This window comes from Vitis riparia, chromosome 4 (assembly GCF_004353265.1).
Source record: "Vitis riparia cultivar Riparia Gloire de Montpellier isolate 1030 chromosome 4, EGFV_Vit.rip_1.0, whole genome shotgun sequence".
Lineage (NCBI taxonomy): Eukaryota > Viridiplantae > Streptophyta > Magnoliopsida > Vitales > Vitaceae > Vitis > Vitis riparia.
In genome coordinates, this window is record NC_048434.1 from 5,477,528 (window position 1) to 5,502,105 (window position 24,578).

Genomic DNA, 24,578 nt, shown 5'->3' on the forward strand with positions numbered 1-24,578 from the left:
GTCTATTCCCACTCCCTATTCCCGTGTACCAAACACCCCCTGAATGTGTATAATAAATCTAGTTTATTGAATGATACATAAATAAGATCAACATACATACGGATAAAATCAATAAAACTAAACAAGACCAATGTCCAATCGGTGCCAATTTGATATACTAAGTAGATGCTATAAATAAGTACTATTTCAATTATTCATTTTTTCTTTTTCCTTTTTCTATTTTCTTTTTCTTATATTTTTTTCTCGAATTTTTTGAAACCAAACATACTCTTAGAGCTTCTTATTTTTATTTCTTATTTTCCTTTCAATGTGATGCCAATTTTAATAAATAAATAAAAACCGGGCATATTTACAAAAGGCAAAAGCAAAGGGGCTGTTTGTTCGGTTACTTCTTTCCACCTCATCCCTGAAAAAAAAGAAGGAAAACTAAGGGTGTAAATTGAAAGGAAAGAAAAAGAATATATTCAGACAAAAAGAGAATTAAAATAAACCACTTTAATTAATTAATATTAATAGATAACCACAGGCTCAAAGCATCCTCTCCATGTAAACACGTCCGTACATTCCCTATGCTTTCCCATACTAACCGCCTATTCACATTCTGTTGTCCTCTCCCTCTCTTGGACGCAAATGGCTCACCTCAGATTACCCCTCCGACGACGTCGTTTCAAACCCACGCCTATTCTTCTTCTACTACAACGTCCTCTCTGAAACTCCCATCTACCTTCTGTTTCCAGCTCTTATACTCAATTGGGTCTCTCCACTTCCCACAGAAAATGTCGTTTTTCTTCGGCATTGTTATCGGCATCGCCTGCGGCATTGCGGTTGTTGTCGTTTTCGCTCGTTTGGCCAATCTCCGATCCAAGTCTCGATGCGACTTGGTATTGATCCAATCTGGTTTCTCATATCCTTTTCATTTGACCATTAATTGTAACTTTTTCTGTTCGTATTGGTCCAATCCCATTTTTGTTGGTTAACAAGATTTTTCTGAATTTTCTGATTTTTTCCCATTAATTTTCGATTTTTCAGGCGACAACTGTGGCTGCGTTCGCGAGAATGACAGTTCAAGATTCCAGGAAAATTCTTCCTCCCCAGTTCTACCCATCTTGGGTCGTCTTTTCTCAGCAACAGAAGTTGAGTTATATGAATGGATGTGTTTATGTACATATATGTTGTTGACCCAGATTCTGACATTGCTTTGTATTTTTCTATATTGCAGTTAACTTGGCTGAATTCTCATCTTAGAAAGATATGGCCATATGTTGATGAGGTAAATTTTCTGATATTGGCCTTCCAATGGTGATTATATGTTTGAGTTTGATGTGGTGATGAGTGATGAGAATGGACCTTCTCTTTTTGGGGCCATCTGTTGAAGTAGGCAGCTTCTGAATTGATAAGGAGTAATGTGGAGCCGATTCTTGAACAATATAGGCCCGTTATCTTGTCAGCTCTCAAGTTTTCGAAATTGACACTGGGGACTGTGGCTCCCCAATTTACAGGTTGGTTTGATTGATTTTCAGGTTCGTGTCATGGGGTTTCTGAATTTTTAGCAAGTGACAGTCGTATGATTGGATTGACAAATATATCATTAATTTCTGATTCTTCACCTTAGATGTTCAATACTTTTTCTATAACCTTGTACAATTTCTATCATGTGTGGTAAAGTATTAGCAACATGATCTCAGTTGAGCTTGTGCCCACACTGTTGCTTGAATATTTCTATGTGACGGATTGCTTAACTCATCTAGGCGTTTCATGGGATGGGACTCAAAGTGATGTTTACTCTTCATTATTCCCATTGTTTCTCATTGAATGAGAGCCCTCTGTTTTCTTTTGACCCTGATGGGGTACTTCTCTGTTTTTCATCATTCATAGAGCTAATTTGTTATTCATCTGATATCTAATATCTCAAACACTGCGTACCTAAAATTGTAAAATAGCATAATCGGTATTATGATTCTGGTTTCCTCTTATGTTCAATCAGAATATTTGATATAACATTCTCAAGAAGATGATCCTGATTCTTAAACTTCCGTGAAATTTAGTATTTCATCATGACATCATTGAAATTTACGAGCCATAATCTCTTCCACTTGAGTAAAGTATTCTACTTTTCTTATTCAATCAAAGAACTCAAATATTCAGAGTTTCTCTGGACAATCATCCCTATTGTTCAGTCTTTTGAATGACCATCTCTGAAACTAATGTTGTTGTAGTACTGATCTATGTGTGATACCATCTGAATGAGAAACCTCATTGCATATGAATTTCCACAAGTGAAGCTGGTATGCTCTCGATGTATAAAAATTTTGATATGGATGATATAGTTGTAAATATTGTAACAGAAGATTTTTTGCCAGTGTTCTAGGAGAGACATGTTGGTATTCAAGCAGAGACCACATTGATTTTTTCCATTTGGAATTAAGTTCTGATACTTATACGAGTTGTTCATGTCCTATAGGAGTTTCTATCCTTGAAGGTGAAGCAGGGGAAGTTTCTATGGAGTTGGAAATGCAGTGGGATGGAAACCCAAATATTGTACTTGATATTAAGACGAGAGTGGGTGTGGGACTACCTGTACAGGTGATCGTCAGCAACCAACCTTTGCTTGGGCTAAAACTGCTAACTTCTTATTTCTCTAGAAAGTTGCATTGATTTTTAATGCCAGTGACAATTTCCTAGAACAACTTTGTGATAAGAAAAAACGCAGGCATCTCAGTATGATGAAAAGAATCATAGATCACAACGAAGCCATTCATGTCCATACCTGATAATTAATTCAAGGTCTAGTTTTGAACTTTGAATATAATATCTGAATACTTTGTTTTATAATGTAGTCTGAGATTTTGAATACCATGTCAACTAAAATAGAAACTTTGCTTTACTTACTTGTTCCTTAATTTGACCCTTGCAATTAAGTTGATTAACTAAAAATTTAAGAGAATATTTGCCCTTATTATGTCTTTCACTTGCAAGTAGGTATAATGCTTTGTTGATCAATGCTTTGCCTTAAGAGTTTTTTTTTTTTTTTGGCTCCAAACATATGCATGATGAACAATTTATTCTGCCAGCACTAAGCATTTGTGGTCACTAGTCATTTATATGAATTGGTCCCTTGATGTAGAAATGGTGAATTTGGACCAACACAGAACAGAATCTCATACTTGTATGAAATGGTCATTTGCCTGTCCTAGAAATGCTTGTATGGTAGGAAGCTTAGCACCTTAGTTTGAATCTGTCCTAAGTATTAGCTTCAACATGAATTGACATTGCTTCAGTTGGCCATTAACTTGGAGAGGGCTTGAAACAATCAGGGACTGGAATTGGCCATAATCCATTTATGGACTACATATCTATTTGGAATTACTTCCATTTTGAAGATAGAAAAAGTTCTTGATGTTGACAATTGTGTTCTGTTATTAAGAAAGCAATAATCTTATATCTCATATCAAGAGTCTGTCAGCAGACGTCTTTTTATGTGTCCATCTACACCTATGATTAGTCATAAAAGAAGTCCTTCTTCAATTTGTGCCATTTTATCCAGCAAATTATATTCAGTGATAACTTACAGGATGGCAACATTTATCATTGAAGCATGGTGGGATAATTCTAGTGTCAGGCTTTCACATTATTCAAGTGTATTTAATCACCGGGTTTTTCTGCTATGCCTTTTAATTTTTTGGTTTTGATTTGTTAAACTAGGTAAAAAACATTGGATTCACTGGGGTTTTCCGGTTAATTTTCAAACCAATGGTTGAAGAGTTTCCGTGTTTTGGAGCTGTTTGTTATTCCTTGAGAGAAAAGGTAAGTCATTACTATTTTGTTGCACTCTTTTTTCCCCCCATTTTAGGGACTATTTTTCTTTAACATTTTGAGAAAGAGACATTCATAAATATGATCCTATTTTAATGGAAAAAAAATATATGAAAGTGCAAATGATCATCAACATACATGATTTTGATGTCATATATTATGTTTTTGGCTACAGAAAAACCTGGATTTTAAACTTAAAGTTGTTGGTGGTGATATAACAGCACTCCCAGGGATTTCTGATGCTATTGAGGTTCGAGAAATTTCCATCATCTGATGCTTTATTATTTCTTTCACTTGCATATAAAATGAGCACCTGTCTTTCAATGGATTAAATAGATTTAAGGTTCACTAGGAAAATGATTGTAGCAGGGAACATTGGGTAGATGATTGTAGCCGTCTTCTTGGTGAGAATATAGGGAGAAGGAATCCTGTTAAAAAAATCTGGATAAGCTAAGCAGCAATGCTGTATTTCATTTAAAAGACTCATGCATTATAATGCTGACTGGTTTAATTTTTTCCTGGATATATTCTGTTGCCAGCTCTCAGAATCATACCATGAATCAAGCATGCAGCTACTGAAAATTTGGTATTCTTTTGTATAGGAAACAATACTAGATGCTATTGAAGATTCTATAACATGGCCTGTTCGAAAAATTGTCCCCATAATACCTGGAGATTACAGGTATGCTAATTTTTCCCTGATTCTTTTTCCCCAGGGTCACTGGGTGGTTTTTTTTTAAAAAAAAAAATTATGTGAATGAATAGTTTTGACATCTTACTACTTCTGAGGAAAAAATCAAGTGGAAAAACTAGGTCATTAGAATCTTGGCATGTCAGCATTGAAATTAAATGGTATGGTATAGAACCAATTTCCTTTTCCCCACCAAATCAATTCAGCCTATTGGACACTCCCTCATTCCTCAATTTATTCAAAGTCTCTATGATTTTAGATTAAAGGCAGAGTGGCTTGGTCTCAGTCTGAGTTCTAGTTTGAACTCAGATCAAGCCGTTCTAGTTTGAACTGGGCTGAGCTCAAGACCAGAGTTTTCAGGCCAGAATTTTTTGGTAATATTGGTCCTAAGATATGAAGTTGTGAGTTCAATTCTCAAGTTTGGCTCAGTGATCAATGAATTTTTATTTTGGTCTAAGGTTATGCCACAACTTACAATCTGTGTTTTTCACTGGAAAGCATAAATAGTATTTTATTTTTAGCACTCAACTTGGAGGAGCCAAGATTCTGGGGTAGCATCCTGATCATCATGATCATTTAATCATCTTGTCAGGTCAGATTCTGGTTCTAGATATCCTCTGGTTTTGCCATAGAGTGGTTGCACAATCCCTGCATATGAACTCTTAATACATTTTTGGCAATTGATAATTTTCTACTTTGTCTTATAAAAATCTTTGCTGTTCATAGTTACATGCTCCAGTCTAAATCACATTTTTTTCACTCATGATGCTTACAACCCCATCCCTGGCTCTTCTGTCTTGTAGTGACCTGGAGTTGAAGCCTGTTGGAACATTAGAGGTGAAGCTTGTGCAAGCCAGGGACTTAACAAATAAAGACCTGATTGGGAAATCTGATCCCTATGCTGTGCTATTTGTTCGTCCAATACGTGACAGAATGAAAACAAGCAAAACAATAGTAAGATATAAATCACCATTCTATACCGATTCTCTGTTTTTCCTTCCTCGAATTAAGTATAAGTTGTATGACCCTGTATTATTTCTTCAGAATAACGAACTGAATCCAATTTGGAATGAGCATTTCGAGTTCATAGTAGAAGATGCATCGACCCAACACTTGACAGTAAGAATTTTTGATGATGAAGGTGTTCAAGCTTCTGAACTCATTGGTTGTGCTCAAGTGCGGTTAAAGGACCTTGAGCCTGGTAAGGTGAAGGATGTCTGGTTGAAACTGGTCAAAGATTTGGATGTCCAAAGAGATAAGAAATACAGGGGGGAGGTGAGATTAGAAGTAGTTCTTCCTTTTTCCCCTATGCATTATAAATTTCAGTAAACAAAAGATAATTTGTATTGCTGAGGGGACACTTACACCAAACAAAAGAACACCAGCTCTGTCATCTTCCTGCTCATAATTTTCAAACTAAAAGGACTACATAACGTCTTAAATTCACAGGCAGATACATGTATATGCACATACAGATCATGAAACACCCAGATAAATTTGAAGGCTTAATTTTCTATTCCTGCATGCATCATGAAGTTCAACACAGTTTTCATATGCTTTTCTTTTGGAACTTGCAATAACCAGTCTTATAAATTTTTGTTGGCCTTAGGTCCGCTTGGAGCTATTGTACTGTCCTTTTGGCATGGAGAGTGTATTTACAAATCCATTCAGGCCCAATTTATTGACCTCCTTAGAGAAAGTCCTTAAAGCAGATGGAACAGAGGCTGATGATATTAAAAAATCACACTCGCTCAAGAAAAGGGATATTATTGTGAGGGGAGTCCTCTCTGTGACAGTAATATCTGCAGAAAACTTACCAGTTGTAGACCTAATAGGAAAGGCCGATCCCTATGTCGAGCTTACAATGAAGAAATCCAATACAAAACACAGAACTAGGGTAAGATCCGGCCCATGTTTTCTACATTCTATTTTCCATGCAAAAAGAATTCCAGTCATCAATCATTAAACAGTTCAATCTATTGGAAGGTCCTAAATTTGGCCCCTTTCCATTCCCAAATTGTAAACCTCAAGGCCTTTTATTGATGTGTTCTTAAATGATTATTGTTGCATATGATACTGAGATTATCATTTTCTTTATTTTGTTTTTTCACATTCTCAGGTTGTAAATAACAGCCTGAATCCAATTTGGAATCAAACATTTGACTTTGTTGTGGAAGATGGGTTACATGATATGTTAATTCTGGATGTCTGGGATCATGACACTTTTGGGAAGGTACTATTCTCATACTGATTAATTAATTTTTTTCACTTCTTTGTTCTGGTTCATGAATTCATAGATCATATACAAGTCTAGTCAAGCTCCTTCCATTCTTCAATTCTTAGTCATGTATTAGAATTCATGAATCTTGATCAATATGCATAAGGTCAAGGACATATTATAGTCCAACCATTAGGCATGACAATTTGAACATATCATCACCATCTTGTTGAAATTTCCCTTGGGCTTCACTAATTTCAATGGCTTTGGTAATTTTTCAGGATAAAATTGGGAGATGCATCTTCACGCTCACTAGAGTCATATTAGAAGGGGAGTTCAGAGATAACTTTCCTCTCGAAGGGGCTAAGTCAGGAAGCCTGAATTTACATCTCAAGTGGAGCCCCCAGCCAATATTCCGGGATACTTGATTGATGAGAGTTATGGAAGTGTTCTTATCAGAGTATGAATGAAATTTTCAGGGCACCAGAACAAGATACAGATACCCAAAGACCCACCTGTAAAGAAAATTGAAACCTCCCCCACCACACCCCCCCTCCCAAAAAAAAATGTATTCTTCTGCCTTGCTTCTGCATCGAACCTGGATCTGGTTGTTTTCCTGTGTTAAAGCCAGAAGAACAGAGAGATTAGAGTTGAAGTTGTTCAAAATAAGACCTGCAAATAGCTAAATAACGATACTTATGCTGTTGTAGATATGGAAGAGAGATTGGATAGATTGAGATGTGGAGGGAGATGTTTCTATATTGTATTGGATGATTGAGCTCATGTATGCTCTTCCAAATAATTCCCCCCACCCCCTTTGAGTATACTTTATTTTTGGTCAAGAAAAATGAGCAAAGCTCTGTTTTCATTGTTGAAGCTAGTAATAAAAAACCAATGAAATACTTGCAGGGTAAACACAAATAAATCAGTGTACAAAAAAAAAAAAAAAAGAACCAGCAACATGCATTTCATTCTCACACATTTCAAAATGTCAAGCTCAACAGTTAATGGGCTTGATACCTGCTTCTTCTTCAAACTCCAACATCAATTTGTATCAAGATTTTCTCAACCCAAAGCTAAATTTTCCAGATGGACCATCTGGATCATTCCAGTCTACAAGGAAAAGGTCCATGTTCCAATATAATTAAAGACATTTTTGCTGTCAACTGTCCAAATGAGATTTTTGCAGCAAGGACTTTGAACTTAAAGGACTGATTCCCATGAATATTCTTCGCCTGTCCATCAATGGATTCTTGTTGGGTGATCCTGCTTTACCTTAATACTGCTATACTCTTAAGGGTGTGGTTGACTGCACCATTTAATCACATATCAGGCATTGAATCTATAAAACAACCTTGTTTCAAGTACTCAATATATTCTCAGTTCAACCCCTTGGACTGCCACAATGTATGAAAAGGATCCAACAAAAAGAGAAAAATGGAAATAAAACTTAGTTTTGATTCATGACTTTGGGTTTTTGCTTTTTCTAATCTAATACATAAAATACTGAAAAACTAACGTGAAATTCTCAACATTTTCCTCCATAGCTCTGCAATTTTGTTCTGAAGGTTTCATTGATGGAGACATTTCATTTACATATGATATAACATCCTTATGCTATAGATGTTGATTAATGCAAACAAAATTAGTTTAAGAACACAAAGATAAAATAATTCATACAAAGGTACACGGGGTTTTAATGTGGTTCAACCAATCATACTTATATCCATAGATAAGAGAGAATCATTTCATTATAATATAGAGAATATTATAGAAAACAAAACCAAATACAACTATTAGGTTTCCAAAACATTTCACCTTGAACCATGAGTCATCTCGCTCCACTGGGTATCTCCCGTTCTTTCTGATATTTCTATTCACCTCGTATAATCTTTATAAGCTCATCTCCGTCTCGTAACCTTTTCCATTTATGAAGAAAATATTCTTTATAAGAAAAATGAATTTACACAAATTTGAGACACTTTCCGACAACTTCTATATCAAGGGAAAGAAATACGGGACACTTTCCAACATTGTCTATATTAGGGGAAAGAAATACTAGCTATATGACAAATTCATTCTCAAATTGAAACATGAAAATCAAATTCTTTCTCCTTAATTTGTCCTTAATTCAACTGGAAACCACACTAACAATCCCCATGAATAAATGATCAAGCTTTTGTTGGTTTAGGCTGGTCGGTGATGGATCGTGCGACCGCAGCAGCCAAAGCAAGGGTGAAGTTAGTATCTTTAGTTAAGGATGCCACATATTCTTCAACTCTGCCACAGTTGCTCTTCCGGTAATCTTCCATAAAATTTTGAGGCCTTCTCTTCTCCTGACCCGTCCCGGTCCCGGAAAGAGTTAGATCGAGGGTAACAGTAGGTTGAAATGGATCTACTGTGGTTGGACATGGGAAATTAGCCACCAAGCCCTTGATTGGGCTATCTGGTGAATATGAGGAACCACCTGCTGGTATATCATGAGGTGGTTCATGGTTGTGTGCTCCTTCATAGGTTGCAACCAGAATTGAGCTATCCTCCATGCATCTCTGCACCTACAATAAAGACCATGGAGGTTAACTTAATCATTCACACAGACAAATTTATTAATCATACTATTGAAATTGTCGTCTTCTTTGTACCTTCTTTTTCACTGGGCATTGTGGAGCCATGGAACATCTGAAGTAAGCTCGAGGAGATGGATTATCCTTGGTAATCTTCTGCCCATATTTCCTCCACTGAAATCCATCTTTCACTGTCTAAAAATCATAAGAAAAATTAGTTATAGACACCAAAAAACGGAAACAAGTACTCCAATATTATACAACACATATTATGATAAGGATTAAGGGATCACTTACTAAGCTTTTGTCTTTTGGATTGGTTCTCACAAACACTTGTGATGCCTTGGCTACCGAAACTTCTTCGGTCCTCGGCCTCTTGTTTGAGTCATGGCTTGATCCATGATTAGGTGAAATGGTGGCCATATTCTTCTGAAGATGAGCTTGAAGAACTTCATATTTACTACCCATAATTTCTAGACCAAGCCGAAGATCTTCATTTTCTTTCCTCAAACGCTCCAACTCTATTTTAAGAACTTCAACCTGAAAAAAACACATCATAAAATCCATCTCTGGTGAAAGGTGTTTCTTTGAAATCTGATCAGCTCATATATTATGGACAGAATCTGATGCCAAAAACCACCATTCTTGATCAATTTTTCTTAACTGATCTTCAGATTTGGTACTAGATTTGCCATCAGTTTACAAAAACAAAGAAAAATAAATGAAAAAAATTGAAAATTGGTTCAAATTTTGATGAATTTGAGGATGGAGAGAGCCAAGATTATTACCTTGTGGTTGCGGATACCACCATCAAGAGCAGCCATGATAGTGGGGTTGAATGAGGTAGCCAGGTTGGCTAGCTAGCTAGATAGATACAGCTTGAATGAGGATACAGACTTGTAGAAGGAAAAAAACAAGATGAATGAATGAGGGAGCTCCTTTTTCTTATACTAATTCCATGCAGTAATTGATTGAAGACCGTCTTCTTCACGCAGCCCGTTGTATGATCAAGTGGGGTGTGGCTGCTTTCTCCTTCTCTCCCTCTGTCTGAAGAGACAAGTGAGTCTAGTCTTAGTAGTTAGTAGGAAATTTTCAAATCAAATCCATGCGTTGGAAATTTGGATCCAACCCCACTTATATAAGCTTTGAATAATGATGTAGATGGGAAGAAAATTCTCACGTAATGCATGAGATGGACTTCCATGATGTAAGCCATAGCTTTTGTCCCTTCCCTTTAACTCCTCTTTTCCAATGGTTTTAGCTCATTGTTTCGTGTGGAACCAACGTGTTTGAGGGTGCAAGCCAAACTCCAAGACTCGAATCTTCATTCAATTTATCATTATAAAAAAAGAAAGGGTTTGTTTATTAACGTATGATTAGGAAAAGTTTTTTTGTGCTCTTGCTTTTTGACACGCCAAAGTTTTGATACGCAACTTTGAATATCTGCCTACATTAAGTCTTCCGATGAGTATGATCGATGGTGCATTGTATCTAATGGGTGAAACCCCACTGCGTATTTCTTGATTGTTAGGCCTCAAAATGAGTATGAATAAAGCCAGTATAAGCTTTTGGGATAAGTCAAGGCCTTAAAATTGATACGTTCTATACAACTTTATATCATTAAGTCCCGAGATGAGTATGACATCAAATTATATAAAGGGAATTGACTTAACCTCATCGAAAACTTATTAGTTTTTAGATGATTAAGTTTTTAATCTAACAAGCGATTTACAATAATAATGCTTTTGGGATGGGTGGGTGTGATAAGGAGATCTCATCATTTTCTCAAGGCACCATAAAAGAATATTCTTATTTACTTTAAAATCTTAAAGTAACAAAAATATTCTTATATTTGGTAAAAATATTTTTTAATTGTAATTATTTAAAGCACAAGTGAAAACCTACCAAAGTAGATACTATAGGTTCTTATTTTTAATTGAATGATGTTGAATTCTTGGATAGAGAATAAGTCCCTTCCCACTTTATTTTAATTTACTTTCTTTCTATTCAATTCTTAAAACTTTAGGTAAGGAAGCATAAATTAGGAGTAAGAAATTCTTTTTATAATGGTAAACAATAGCCTTAGTTGTCATTAAGATTATAATTACTTTTATCATTGTCATTTTTATAATTGAAATTCTTTCAGTTTTTCATTCTTCATATGTTATTTTGTCCCAGAAGGATTAATGGACATCAAAACTAAAGACAAAATATGGACTTTGCGCTAATTAAAGATTTAATTAAGTTAAAATTATTTCATCAAGTCACCGGAAAGAAAAGAATGATTTTGGGGTCATTCGCACTTTAATTTTCTCTTACTATGATAATAAATATATTATAAGGAGAAATGACAATGAATAATATACGCTAATTCATTATGGCAAAAGACACGGTATGACTTAAGATATTCTAAGACCAATTACAAATTAATTTTTCCCTACAATATGAATACAAGTATATAAAAAGTAGATACTGAATAACACATAAATCAGCTTATATATGATTTAGAAGCGAATATCAAATAACAAAACATAAGAACTTATAACATCAAATTCAAATAAACTTAAACCTGGACAAATTAATAACCTTTGATACCCAAAAAAGAATCTAGTAAATAAGCTATAAATTAATAAATTATTATATAGATGTCAATTCTAAGAAGTAACAAACAATACTAGAGGCATATTTTATGGAGACATATTATCTTATAAATTTATCGAATTATTAATTTAATGCATTAACTCCAAATCGAGATGGACAAAGAATATTATATACTCAAAATTATGAATTTATCAATATTTTACTATAAATTATAATAAGCTTTCCTCAATCAAAATGAATAAATGAATTCATCATTATCAGCTCACGGGGGTGACAATCATTCCTCGTAAACTGGTTCAAATTCTAATTATTTGAAATTAGAATTAGCAAACTTGCTTTATTTTGGGACCCGCTTGAGAATTTGTATGCGTCAAAGTTGAATGGATGGTGGAAACTTTACGTGAAACATGATCGAGACATTTTTGGCCATATCAAAGAAAACATTTTCGAAAAATATATTTTGGAAAATAATTCTCAGGCGAACTGTCTGAAGTCTGAACAGATCATAGTCTAAATCCCACAACAATTTCGCAGGGATTGGATTCATTTTTCATAGTTGAAGGAATCCAACTTGGATTTTTTGTTCTTGTTCTTGAACGAGGAAGGTTGGTGGAACAAGGCGGCCATAATTTGGTTGAGCAGTGAGCTAATACTGTGTCCTTTGGCTTTCTTCTTTGACGGCTTATAAAGCAAATTCAATGAGGTCTGAATTCTTCCAACCAAAGCTGAATCTTAGACTTAACAAGTCTTGGAATGTGGTCCATGGATAAGATGCTATTTCTTTGGACCCCATTCAATCAATCTTCTGTTCATTTCCTAGACCATCTTTCAAACTATTATATTTTAATAACTTTTTTTTAGTAATATTTAGAAAGGCAAATCATTTATTTATTTCTTTACATAATTGAATACCATAATATATTGACCTAAAAAAGTTGGTCTTCTTTGGCTAACTTTTAATTATAACCTCTTTTTTTTCATTGAAATCAGGTAATTTATGGTTTGTTGAACAACTGTTTTCAAGAATAATTTTCTTTTCTTCAAAACAAAAAGACAAGAAAACATGTTAAATAATCATAAATTGTTTTCTATTTTTTATTTTTTAAAAACAAAAAATTAGATGTTTTTAGAAAACATTTTTTAGTCATGTTATGTTGTTTTTACTTGTTTTCAAACGACTATTTTAGAAAATAACTATACAAATATGTAGAATGATTAAAAATAAAGTATTAGTTATAAAAATTATTTTTAAAACATATTTAAAAATATTAAAAATATTTTATGTTCTAAACAGATTTTTAATTTATAAAACATTAAAAAATAATTTTTAAAAACTGTTCTTAAGAATTATTTTTGAAAATGATTACCAAATAGGGTTTTACAGTTTAATACTCATATTTGATAATTCTATCCACATATTTTAAAAATTATATTTAATGTCTCATAAGTGGCTTTATCCTTTAGGCAATTCAACACCAAAACCAAAGTTATACTTTGGTTAAATGTACAAGGACAATAAGATAAGCTATCATATTATTTAAATATTAGTAGATTAAAGTCATTGTATATTCTAAAATTATTATCAAATTATAAAAATTGTAACTTTTTTTAAAATTTATCACCCGTTTTTGTTGGTTTTGATGAACCCCACTTGGAAAGAAAGATTGACCCAAAAGGAGAAAATATATTCCCGTCAACCTTTTATATGTTACTTGAAACTTTGACATGTTTTATACTTTGCTACATTTTTTTTAAATCCAATATTTTACTCATCAAATTTGTTAAATTCCAACCCTTCTAATTATAAAGTCTTCATGAAATTGTAAAAAAGATAACTTTTCTTTTTGCACTTTGATTCAAATGTAGGTAAAATCAACTTTGAATTGACAATTTTGAAATTGAATTTCCTAAACACTTTTACATAATTATTATATTTTTAATTTTTTATTTTAAAGAAATGTTCATATGACTATTTGTAATTTTTGCATGCAATAATTTTGAATTTGGACAAGAAATATTTTTCTTTGCATTTCAATTTTGTGTTTTTTTTTTCTTTTTCTTTTTTGCATTTGTCAAACTATTTATTAACTTTTTAACAAATTTAAAGGACAAAGCATAAAACACGTCAAATATTATTAAAAAGGTAAAGTAATTAAATTAATATATATATATAAGAAAGCTTAAAATAAACAAAGAAAATCTTGTGTACCATAGGACAATTAGGTGACTTAAACCTAAATTTCCGGTGTTAATTAATTTTATCAAAAGTATTAAAGAAAAATGGTAAAAAAAAAAATGAAAATAAAAATATAAAAAAACTAATATTAATTAAAATTTTATACATTTTAATATCATTTAATCGGTTAAATTAATAAATAAATAAAAAGTAAATAAGATATAAAAATAATTTATTAACTTTAAATCTATTATTTTTTTATTTTTTTTCTCTAATAATTTATTTCAAATTTTTCTAAAAACAAACATAGCGTTAAATCAAATGTTTAATTGGCTCACCAAACTTATGATTTTATGAGCCCCATAAATAAGTCTTACTAGAGTCAAGGAAGTTTTATGTTTAATTAACTCATTATGAAATCACATCACATCACATCATATCACATCATTGTTTGGTGGATGTTTATTGAATTAATGGTTATAAATTGAGTCAATGTTGTTGGGTAGTGATTGAAAGTCCAACTACTTCAAATTATTAAAAAAAAAAAAAACAAAAATTGTGTATTTTTTAAAATAATAATAATAATAATAATTGTTAATGTTTTATTGTTTTAAAAAAATTTTCATTTTTGATTTGAAAAAATTGAGATTTTATGCATTTATGCAAAAATAATTATAAAATAAGACTCTACAAAAACCATCAATTAAAGGTAATATTTAAGATAATTAAATGTAGTACATGTATCATTACAAGGTAATACATGAATGATTAAAGATAGCACATTTGATAAAAAAAAATGTATAAAATATTAATTATTATTAAATAATTATTTAAATTTTGTATTTTATAAATTTGAATTCTTATTTTTTTATTTTTATATGAGTGTATGAGAACACAAATTTTCCAATATTAAAGTCTTTTTCATGATTTAGTTATTTTATCACAATCTTAGTATAATTGGTTAATTATTGTATTTTTGTATGCTATATTCACATTCTTATTTTCAAATAAAATTAAAAGATTAAATGAGACCATTTGGAAAATTGTTATTGGTTTAGAAAGATGACCCCAATGTATGACATGATTGGCTGGTCTCAAAGAAGAGTAAAAATAAAAAAATAAAAAAGAAAAAGTAAAAAAATTGTATGCATGGAATAGCCGGCAGCGGCAGCCAGTGGTCAATGCTTGTCCAAGTCTACCACTCTCTCTATCTCTCTTCCCCCCACCACAAAAAGCCTCTCCGAAAAATCTGAAAAAAAAAAAAAATAGAGAAAAAAAATGTAATAATTTTTTTATATATAATTTCCAACTCATTTTATTTATTTTAATTTTTTAATCTAAAAATTAAATAATTTAAAAGTATATAAAATTTTAATCAATTTTACTTATATTTGATTTTTTTCATATTATAATTAAACATGAAAATAAAAAATATTTTTTTAATATTTTTTGGGAACCAAACATAACTTTAATGAAAAGTTTGATGATTTTAGGAGTCTATTTTAAAAAAGGAAAATTAGGTTTTAGATGCAATTTTGAGTTTTAGAGTTCGAGTTGATCACGAAAGGTCAAGAATCATAAAATCCTAAGATCATATTACTTAAAAGACCTTTGTTTCTCTAATTTCTATACCTTAAGTTAGATTGTGGAAAACCCTAAACTTAAATCAATCGAATTTAAACTCAATATTCGTTTTTTTATTAATTTAATTTTTTTGTTTTATTTCATAAAAGTTAATTCCCATATTACTTTTCACCATAGAATTTAAATAAAAGTGATTCATTTACCTTAGTATTGACAAATTCCATAAGTCAGTCTTTGAGGACGATAACCGGAGTACTACAAAAGTCACAACGACTCTTTCTCTAGTTTTTCTTTATCAAAGTTGCTACGTAAAAAGACTTAATATTTTGGAAAACATAGAATAGCAGTCAACAATGCAAAAGGAGGTTGAAGTTTTGCATAAGAACCAGACATGGAAACTTGTGCCATTACCACCTAAAAGAAAGCTATTAGAGACAAGTAGGTCTATAAGATCAAATGTGATAGCAATGACCAAGTAGAATGGTATCATGCAAGATTGATGGTTAAAGGATATGCTAAAAAAGAATGTGTTGATTTCAACGATATATTTTCTCTAGTTATTTGACCTACATCAATTTGAGTAGTCTTGGTTATGTGTGCTAAATTTGATTTACACCTTGAGCAATTAAATGTGAAAATTGCAGTTCTTCATGGAGAGCTTAAAGAAGAAATTTATATGATCTAACCAAAAGGCTTAAAAAAAAAAAAAATAGGAAAAAGAACTTGGTTTGTAGGTTAACCAAATCTTTGTACGGTCTAAAACAGACACCAAGATGTTGGTACAAGAAATTTGATTCCTTCATATTGAGTCTTGGGTATAACAAACTTAATTTAAATCATTGTATCTATTACAAGAGGTTTGAGGATGATGATTTTATTATCTTGTTGTTGTAGATAGATAACATGTTAGTTGCAAGCTTCAACAAAGATTGACTCTAAGAATTAAAGGCACAATTGGCTAGACTATTTGAGATGAAAAATCTAGGACCAGCAAACAAGATTCTAGGAATGCAAATTCATTGAGATAAACAAACAAGAAAATTTGACTCTCACAGAAAAACTATCTAAAGAAAATTTTACACCTCTTCAACATTCATGATTGTAAGCCAATTTCCTACCCCACTTCCTGTGAATTATAAATTGTCCTCAAGTATGAGTCCTAATAATGAAGTGAAGATGATAGAACTATCTCAAATATCATATGCATTAGTAGTAAGAAACTTAATATTTGTTATGATTTGTACAAGACCAAACATTACACAAGTAGTGGGAGTGACAAGTTGGTTCATTACAAATCCGAGGAGAAAGCATTAAATATAGTTAAGAGGATCCTTAGATACATTAAAGAGACCACAAATGCTACATCAGGTTTTGGAGGATCAGAATTTATCATCAAATACTATGTTGATTCAGACTTTGCAAGTGATCTTGATTAAATAAAAAATAAATAAAAAAATCTACTACAAGCTATGTGTTCACACTTACAAAAAGAGCTATTAGTTGTATTTCAAAACTCCAAACTATTGTGACTCTATCTATAATAGAAGCAAGAGTGCATGACAGCTACGTAAACTTGCAAGAAAGTTATTTGGATTAAAAGGTTATTAGAAAAGCTTGGGTACAAACAAAAGAAGATTACCTTATTCTATGACCATCAAAGTGTCTTGCACATTGCAAGGAACCCAACCTTTCATTCCAAGACTAAGCACATAAGAGTTCAATAATACTTTGTTTGAGAAGTGGTGGAAGAAGAAATTGTGAATATGTAAAAGATCCATAGAAAGGACAATCTAATAGATGTCTTAATAAAACCAATTAATACTGATAAATTTAAATAGTGCAAATCCTCTTATATCTTGGCAATTATGTAAGTAACATGTGATAAGGATATAGAAAAATAACTTTAAGTGAAAGAATGTTAAAGATTGAAGTCATCCTACATTAGAATGAGACAAAAATGGGAGCTTCCTTGACTTTTTTTCTCTTTTCACATTTTCCTTTTACTTTTTCTCACTCCAATTTTTCCTAAATTTCCAAGACTCGAAAAAATATAAATGAAAATAATTAAATAAATTTCAAATCAATAATTTCTTCACATATAACATTCTACCACTTTAATAAATAAATAATTTAAATTTATATATTTTTTAATAAACAATTTTGTCAAAAGTTATGTTTGATTTTTGAAAAGTATTAAGGAGAAAATGATTTTATCATATTTAGTTTTATTATTAAAAAAATTGCGAAAAAAGTTTAAATATAATTAAATTTATTAAGAAAATTATAAATCTTAAAATTATTTAATATTAAATAATAAAAAATTGAAATATTATATAATAATAATTTATTAACTTTAAATCTTTTTTTTTTATTTTACATTTTATTTCTTTTAATTTTTTTATATTTTCTTTGTCTAATATTTTCCTTCAAATTTCCCTGAAACCAAACATACCGGATATGTTTTTCTTGGGCGACATATCAATTTCATTGTTAATTTTTTTCTACGCTTATCGTGAGAAAAGATGGTCTCATCCAATAGAAAGACTTTCCTACGCAATTATGTGGAAAATTTTCAAGCCCAACACCCATTGCAATTTGCGGGTATGATTTAGATTTCAACTGACAGTCGTTATCAAAATTTATAGGCTTTGATGAGTCAAGGACTCAACGATCACCATCACTTATTGCAATGTTTCCAAAAAATTTTCCTCCATAATACTTTTTTTTTTTCTCTTTCTCCATACAAAATGATCCACCCACGTCCGAGGTTGAAACTTCCAAGTCCAACCTTCATTCCTATTTTTTCTTTTTTCTTTTTTCCTCAATCCACAAACTTTCCAATTAATAATCTAGAATGTTATTTTATATTCCAAAGAAAGTATTATAATTAAAATTAATTAAAATCATATATATTTTAAAATTATTTATTCTTTATATTAAAGAAATAAATTAAATTAAATGATTTTAAAATAGTATATAATCTAGTAGGAGTTGCTGAGTATTAATTTCTACATATTTCTATTCAATTTTTCCTTCAACGCCTAAGAATCATCTTTCAATTCAAAGACTTCTAAAAGCACTAGAAAGGTTACCTCCTTTCCACAAACATCTTGAAGGTGTTGGATTAGTCCAGTACTATCTTAATTTAGTTTTTATTTTTTCCTTACATTTTTCCTTGAAATTTTTTAAAACCAAACATAACCTTAATGTTTTATTCATAACCCTATTTTGGTGAAAAACGTACATCTTTTAAATAACATCTTTGCTTTTATAGTTTTTCAAATTAGATACGATCCTTTCTTTGGAAATATATATGTTTGTAACAGAAAATATTATTCCATTTCATTTTGTATTTCAACGCAACTTTTCGTTTTCTCAAAAACTCCAAAAAATAATTTCGTTTTCACGAGTATACTAACATTCGTGCTCAAAACCCTTATCCATTATAAATCTCATACAATTTTCTTTTCTTTGACAAATGAATAAATTGAGCACAAAATTTATATAAATTAAAACAATATTTATAATATTTATTTCAAAGTTCGGCAAACTTCATTTGTCAGTAAAATTACATCTTTTAAATTTATAAAAAAATATATATATATTTCAACAATTATGGCAAAGTTAGATAAATTTCACTATCCTTGAATTCTCACGAACCCTATTATTAATATTTTTGGAAAAATAAATAAATAAATAGGGGAAATAGGGGAGTAGGAGCAAGAAAGTTGACTGGACATTGAATTCATACCACGTGGTCAAGACTTTGTTTCCATTAAAGAAAGGAAGACCAAATAGGCAAACGTGTTGAAAGACCAATCTCGTTTGGATTATTTGGATATATTTATTTATTCAATACTTTTAGTCAAACAAATACAACTATCTCAATTTTCAACAGCCCACTTGCCGGAGTTGCCTTCCTACCCACTCACTCTTCAAAGGCCTCTTATCCATTCAGTCCCTTTCTTCATTAATTCCTTCTACCATTACTCTACTTATTCCCCACTTCATCCAAAATTCCAAGGATATTCCATGCCTTTTCTGAAATTTTGGTTGGAACTTGGTTCAAATACATGTTAGTTATGGATTCATTACCCTTACCCCTCCTAATTTGAAACATGTCTATAAGTAAAATCACTTGCTTCTTATAAGTGATAGAAAAAGTCTCAAAAATGTAAGAAATTTAATATAAGGACAAGGATTCAAATTTGGCTCTCTTGTCAAGCCTTTTCCTCTTTTGTTGTAGATGGGTTTTGGGTTCAAGCCCAACTATCCCTCGTATGCTTTGCTTCCAAAAAAGATTAAAAATTAAAATTAAAAATTAAAATACGATAATTCAAAATCTGTTTTTAAATTTATAACACTCTTTTAGGTGTTGATAAAAAGTTATCTTTTAAAAAGATAATTCTAATTTTGAATTACCTTTTTAAAAAAAAAAATTATATTAAAATCACTTTTCGAGAGATTATGCATATGCTAAAACCATATTAACATACATACATACATATATGTATGTGTATATATATATATATGTTCATGCTATTTCCTTTTTGGTTTTTTTTCTTCCTTTTTTTTTCATCTGGGCCCGTCCCTGTTAGTTTCGATTTGGGCCGTACATTGGGCCCATGTATTTACAAGCATAGCCCAAAAGGGCATCAACCATTTGAAAAAGGAAAACTAGGATTGGAAGTCCAACCCACTCAACCCGTGCCTAACCTTAGGTTTGGATTAATATTATTAAAGAGCATGATATGTATATTGAACCCAAATAGTTTAAATTTAAGTTTATGATATGACTAAAATTCTCATGTTCGAACCATATTTGTAAGTCCAAAAGCTTATGGGCCGAGTAACCCGTCTTAAAATATCAGACCATCTTTTAGTCCAGAAAATTAACAAATGAGGATACTATTATTTAAAATTAAATATTGTCACCTTCCGATCATTAAATAATGAAGCTCAACGTGGATTGTAAGCTTCTTATGAAAGGAGTAAAAAATGGGCAAAATGGAAAGAGCAAGGACAAAAGAAGCCCATTAAAATAAAGTCAAGATAGTGGTATGAAGATTGAGAGGATTCACTGCAGCGGCCCCCAAATAGCAGGCTGCATATGGCACAGGTGGGTAGCAAAATGCGTTTTTTTCTGACTTTGAAGCAGTGGAAGCCTCTATATGGGTGCGCCGTGCGTCCTAGGCTACTGCCTCTGCTACCCATGAGACAAGAAATTTGAGCCAAAAGGGCCTCTCCACTGGGTATCTTCATTAGTTCACACTTGACATTCTTGTTAAGCATGCGCAAACAAGAGGAGGGTCAATGCCCAAAACCGCCAAAAAGCAACGGTGCCAACTCTCTCAAAATGGATGCACGAGAGCCCTTGATTTGAGCACTTTGTATTTGGGGAGTGTCTAAATTCTTAAATGGGATGTTTTTCTCTTATAAAAAATATTGTATAAAATATTAGGGTATTCAGTAATTTTCGAAAACAGTTTTCTCTTCTTAAAAACAAAAAACAAATATGTTTTAAAAAAATATTTTTAATTGTTTTTACTTATTTTCTAAGATTGTTATATATAAAGTTTTCAAATGGACATTTGTTCTACAAAATATTAAAAAAATTTGTTTTCTATAACCGTTTTTTAAAACAGAACCTTCATAAAATAAGAAAAATTAAATGAAAGTCATGAGATAAAAATAATTTTATGAAAAATTACCCAATGATAGAAATGTAAGGAAGAATATAAGAGACTTGATAGAGCTAGAGAGCTCATTTCATCCTTAATATTCTTCTATAATATAATGGAATGAATTACTAAGGGATAGAAATGTAAGAAAGAATAGAAAAGACTTGGTAGAGCGAGAGAGCTCATTTCATCCTTAATATTCTCCTATAATATGATGGAATGATCTTCTATAATGTAATGGAATGATCTCACTCGTTCATGGATGTAGGCACGGTTATCTTGTATATATTTGTGTGGATTATTTTATCTTTATATTCTTACACTAACATATTGGCATCAAAGCTTCCGATGGCACAACGCTATGGTCCTCTAATCGGCTGAAAATTTGTTCATGTTCCATCTCTTATCTGGGTCCCTAAAAATTGAAATACAACATGATAAAGAAGCTCAAAGAATGAAGGCTTGATACTAACAAAATGCCTCCCTTGATCCCAGAATCAGACCATACACCCTTTGAGAGTTCATTTTGTCAGCCATGGACTTCATCCTCAATTCCATAGTAGAAGATGGCCCTGTGGCTGGCTTGAATATATGCATATGTTCGTTAAATTCTGTACATGGTTTTGGACTTTGATAGTGCCTTCCACAGCAATGAGCTGCTAAATTACCATAAAATAGTTTCCAAAACAAATTAGCCAAACCTCCAAGCTAATTATACTGGGCATTCATAGAATTAGTGATGGCAATGGAATGAAGTTGAGCCAAGGAATGGAAGTTATCAAGAATATTGCACAAGTACTTTTAACTAGAACTAAAATTCTGCATGACTTTAAAATTCATATATACATCAAATAGGTACTCTCTAATCTGGGAATGAACCAAGCAGAATACATAAAATTTCCCCCCAAAATGTCTTGTTTTTTTTTCACCATTTTTCTACCTGAGTTTGGTCTAAAATTCTTCCGGAAATGGCTGCTGCAAGGGCTGCAGTGAAACTGGGATCTCTTGTCAAGGAAGAAGCCATTTGTTCGACTAAGAACTGCTGGACTACTGGCTTTTCTTTAACGTCATGGACTGAATTTTTGGCAGTGTTGTTAGCTAATCCAGGTTGGATCAAGTCCAGAGTTACTGTTGGGCGTGGAGAGACCATGGAGGCTGGGCTGAGGACTGAAGCAGGAGTGGCAGCTCGGTTGAAGCCTAATGACACCTCAACTGGTGAAGGTTGCTGGTGGTTATGCTCCCCCTCATAAGTGGCTATCAGAAGAGACTGATCTTCAGCACTTCTTTGCACCTGAATATGAAAAAACAAAGTCCATTTGATCCCAAAACTACAAATTTTATTTTCTAGGTAAACAAACACCAGAGGGGTGGGAGGGAGTTTTACCTTCTTTTTGACAGGGCAGGTTGGGGCAAAGGAGCACTTGAAGTAGGCTCTGGGAGAAGGGTTATCTCTGGTGACCTTCTGCCCATACTTTCTCCATTGGTATCCGTCCTTCAGAAGCTGCAAAAACCCAGGAAGAAAACAGGATTGTTCTTAGTACTAATTGATCAGAAATCATGGTAGAAGGAGTACTTCCACCAATTGTTCATAAATTTCTGTCTAGGCCAGAACTTACCAGGCTATTGTCAGACTTCTCGGTCTTTACAACAACTCTAGAGACCTTTCCCTTGGTGCTTTCTCTTGGCTTCTTACTTGAATCTTCATCACTAGAGATACTCTCAGTATTATTTCCACTAATCCCATGAATATTATTGATATTATCCTCACTTTCAGCCTTCCTCTTCCTTGAATTAAAGAGCTGATGATCAGAGTTCTTTCTCATCAATTCCTTCAAGTGATTCTGCAAAGCATTGTAATTCTCACGCATGATTGATAGCATTTCAGTTAGCTTCTTGTTCTCAGTGCTCATCCTACGCAACTCTTCTACCAAACCACCAGTCTGTTCACAAAAGCCACTGATTCAGTACAGAGTTTCAAGTCTTTTAGGCAAGAAAAAGCTAAATATCAGTGACCAGACATTCAAGTGGCGATGATGATCAAAGGATTCAACAATTTTAACACAGTAGTATTATAAATTAATTTGGGCGTATATGTATTAAAAAAGAAAGAAAGAAAGAAAGAATTCATAATAAGAAACCTCCCAACTTTAATGGGAATCAATCAGACCCAAAAAATCATGGCTTCATTATATACCCAGGAAGGCTTGATATGAATGTTTTCATCAGTAATTTCAAAACCCAACCACCAAAAACACACAAAAAAGTGTAATCCAAGAAGATATTTGATTCACAATTTGCAGTAGAAGTAGTGAAAATTTGAGTGAGAAAGAAAACTCACGTCTTCTTTCAATACTGGAGAGGGTTTCCTTTCCTCATACACATCCACACAATCTCCTCTCTTCTGCAGAAATAACACAGACGAAGATACACCCATCTAAGTTTTAAGCTCCAAACACTTGAAAATTTAAGAATAATAATAAAATAAAATACATCTGGGTTTTTTTTTTTTGAAGTTTTTAAGCTTCAGACACTTGAAAAATTAAAAATAATAATAAAATAAAATACATCTGGGACTTTTTTTTTTTTTGTGGGGGTGGTGGGTGGGGGCATAAGAATAGCTACTCACAGGAGAGAAGTCGCCAAGGCTGTTCGCAGGAGGATTAGGCTTGAGGTCCAAACCAAGAGAAGTATCGATAAATTCGAATTCCATTGCTGATGAGATGGATGCTAAGGTGGAAGAAGGTGGAAAGATTATCAATTCTGAGAAAAGAAATCGAAGAGTAATGAAATATATATAGACAGATGAAAGGTCTTGGGTCGGTCTGCAAGGAAAGTGGGTGGAAGAAGGGGGCGAGAGTGTAGTCTCCAAGTTGGAAACTTGTAATCGTCACACTCAAGGCACCTATAATTTATTTGCATTCATGTGGGGGAGAGAGAGAGAGATAAGGAGGAAGAAGCATAAGAAAGTCATGTTGATTTTTGGCACTCGAAAAATTCCTTGAGATTTCAAATGGCCAGGTCCCCCACCCCACACCCATACCCATACGGCCATACCCATACCCCTACCCCACCGTCCTTTCCTTGTATTTTATCCGTATTCATTACTTTTCCCATTACCCAACGCCTCATTCACCCCAATCATTTTTTTTTTTTTTACCCAAAAAAAAATGTGTATTTTCGTGCTTGACCCCATTATCTAGACGAGTCGAAAACACCAACACGGCTTTGAAATGAGATCTTGTGTGCTGCC

The 24,578-nt window shown here is 32.5% G+C and overlaps 3 protein-coding genes across 5 annotated transcripts; 1 reads left to right on the forward strand and 2 right to left on the reverse strand.

The window, feature by feature from the left end:
* The first annotated feature begins 559 nt into the window (after positions 1–559).
* Positions 560–7,561, forward strand: LOC117912419 (synaptotagmin-5-like). 2 transcript variants are annotated; one of them, XM_034826990.1, is made up of 13 exons: positions 560–881; positions 1,030–1,134; positions 1,220–1,270; positions 1,379–1,499; positions 2,462–2,583; positions 3,703–3,804; positions 3,989–4,063; positions 4,416–4,495; positions 5,308–5,458; positions 5,549–5,779; positions 6,114–6,401; positions 6,624–6,737; positions 7,004–7,561. In XM_034826990.1, the coding sequence occupies exons 1-13, from the start codon at positions 570–572 to the stop codon at positions 7,148–7,150; spliced, it is 1,899 nt and encodes a 632-aa protein (XP_034682881.1). In that variant the 5' UTR covers positions 560–569; the 3' UTR covers positions 7,151–7,561. The 2 variants fall into 2 exon arrangements, with proteins under 2 accessions (XP_034682881.1, XP_034682882.1); XM_034826991.1 differs by lacking the exon at positions 3,989–4,063.
* An 886-nt stretch (positions 7,562–8,447) lies between these two features.
* LOC117913547 (WRKY transcription factor 18-like) lies at positions 8,448–10,344 on the reverse strand. Its single transcript, XM_034828546.1, has 4 exons — positions 10,075–10,344; positions 9,584–9,826; positions 9,365–9,481; positions 8,448–9,277 (listed from the first exon to the last, which is right to left on the reverse strand). The coding sequence occupies exons 1-4, from the start codon at positions 10,108–10,110 to the stop codon at positions 8,894–8,896; spliced, it is 780 nt and encodes a 259-aa protein (XP_034684437.1). The 5' UTR covers positions 10,111–10,344; the 3' UTR covers positions 8,448–8,893.
* An 11,740-nt stretch (positions 10,345–22,084) lies between these two features.
* LOC117913546 (probable WRKY transcription factor 40) lies at positions 22,085–24,207 on the reverse strand. Of its 2 annotated transcripts, XM_034828544.1 has the most exons (5): positions 23,955–24,206; positions 23,667–23,729; positions 22,945–23,268; positions 22,713–22,829; positions 22,085–22,619 (listed from the first exon to the last, which is right to left on the reverse strand). In XM_034828544.1, exons 1-5 carry the CDS (start codon positions 24,036–24,038, stop codon positions 22,254–22,256), a joined length of 954 nt encoding a protein of 317 aa, XP_034684435.1. In that variant the 5' UTR covers positions 24,039–24,206; the 3' UTR covers positions 22,085–22,253. The 2 variants fall into 2 exon arrangements, with proteins under 2 accessions (XP_034684435.1, XP_034684436.1); XM_034828545.1 differs by lacking the exon at positions 23,667–23,729 and having other exon boundaries at positions 23,955–24,207.
* Positions 24,208–24,578: the final 371 nt, after the last annotated feature.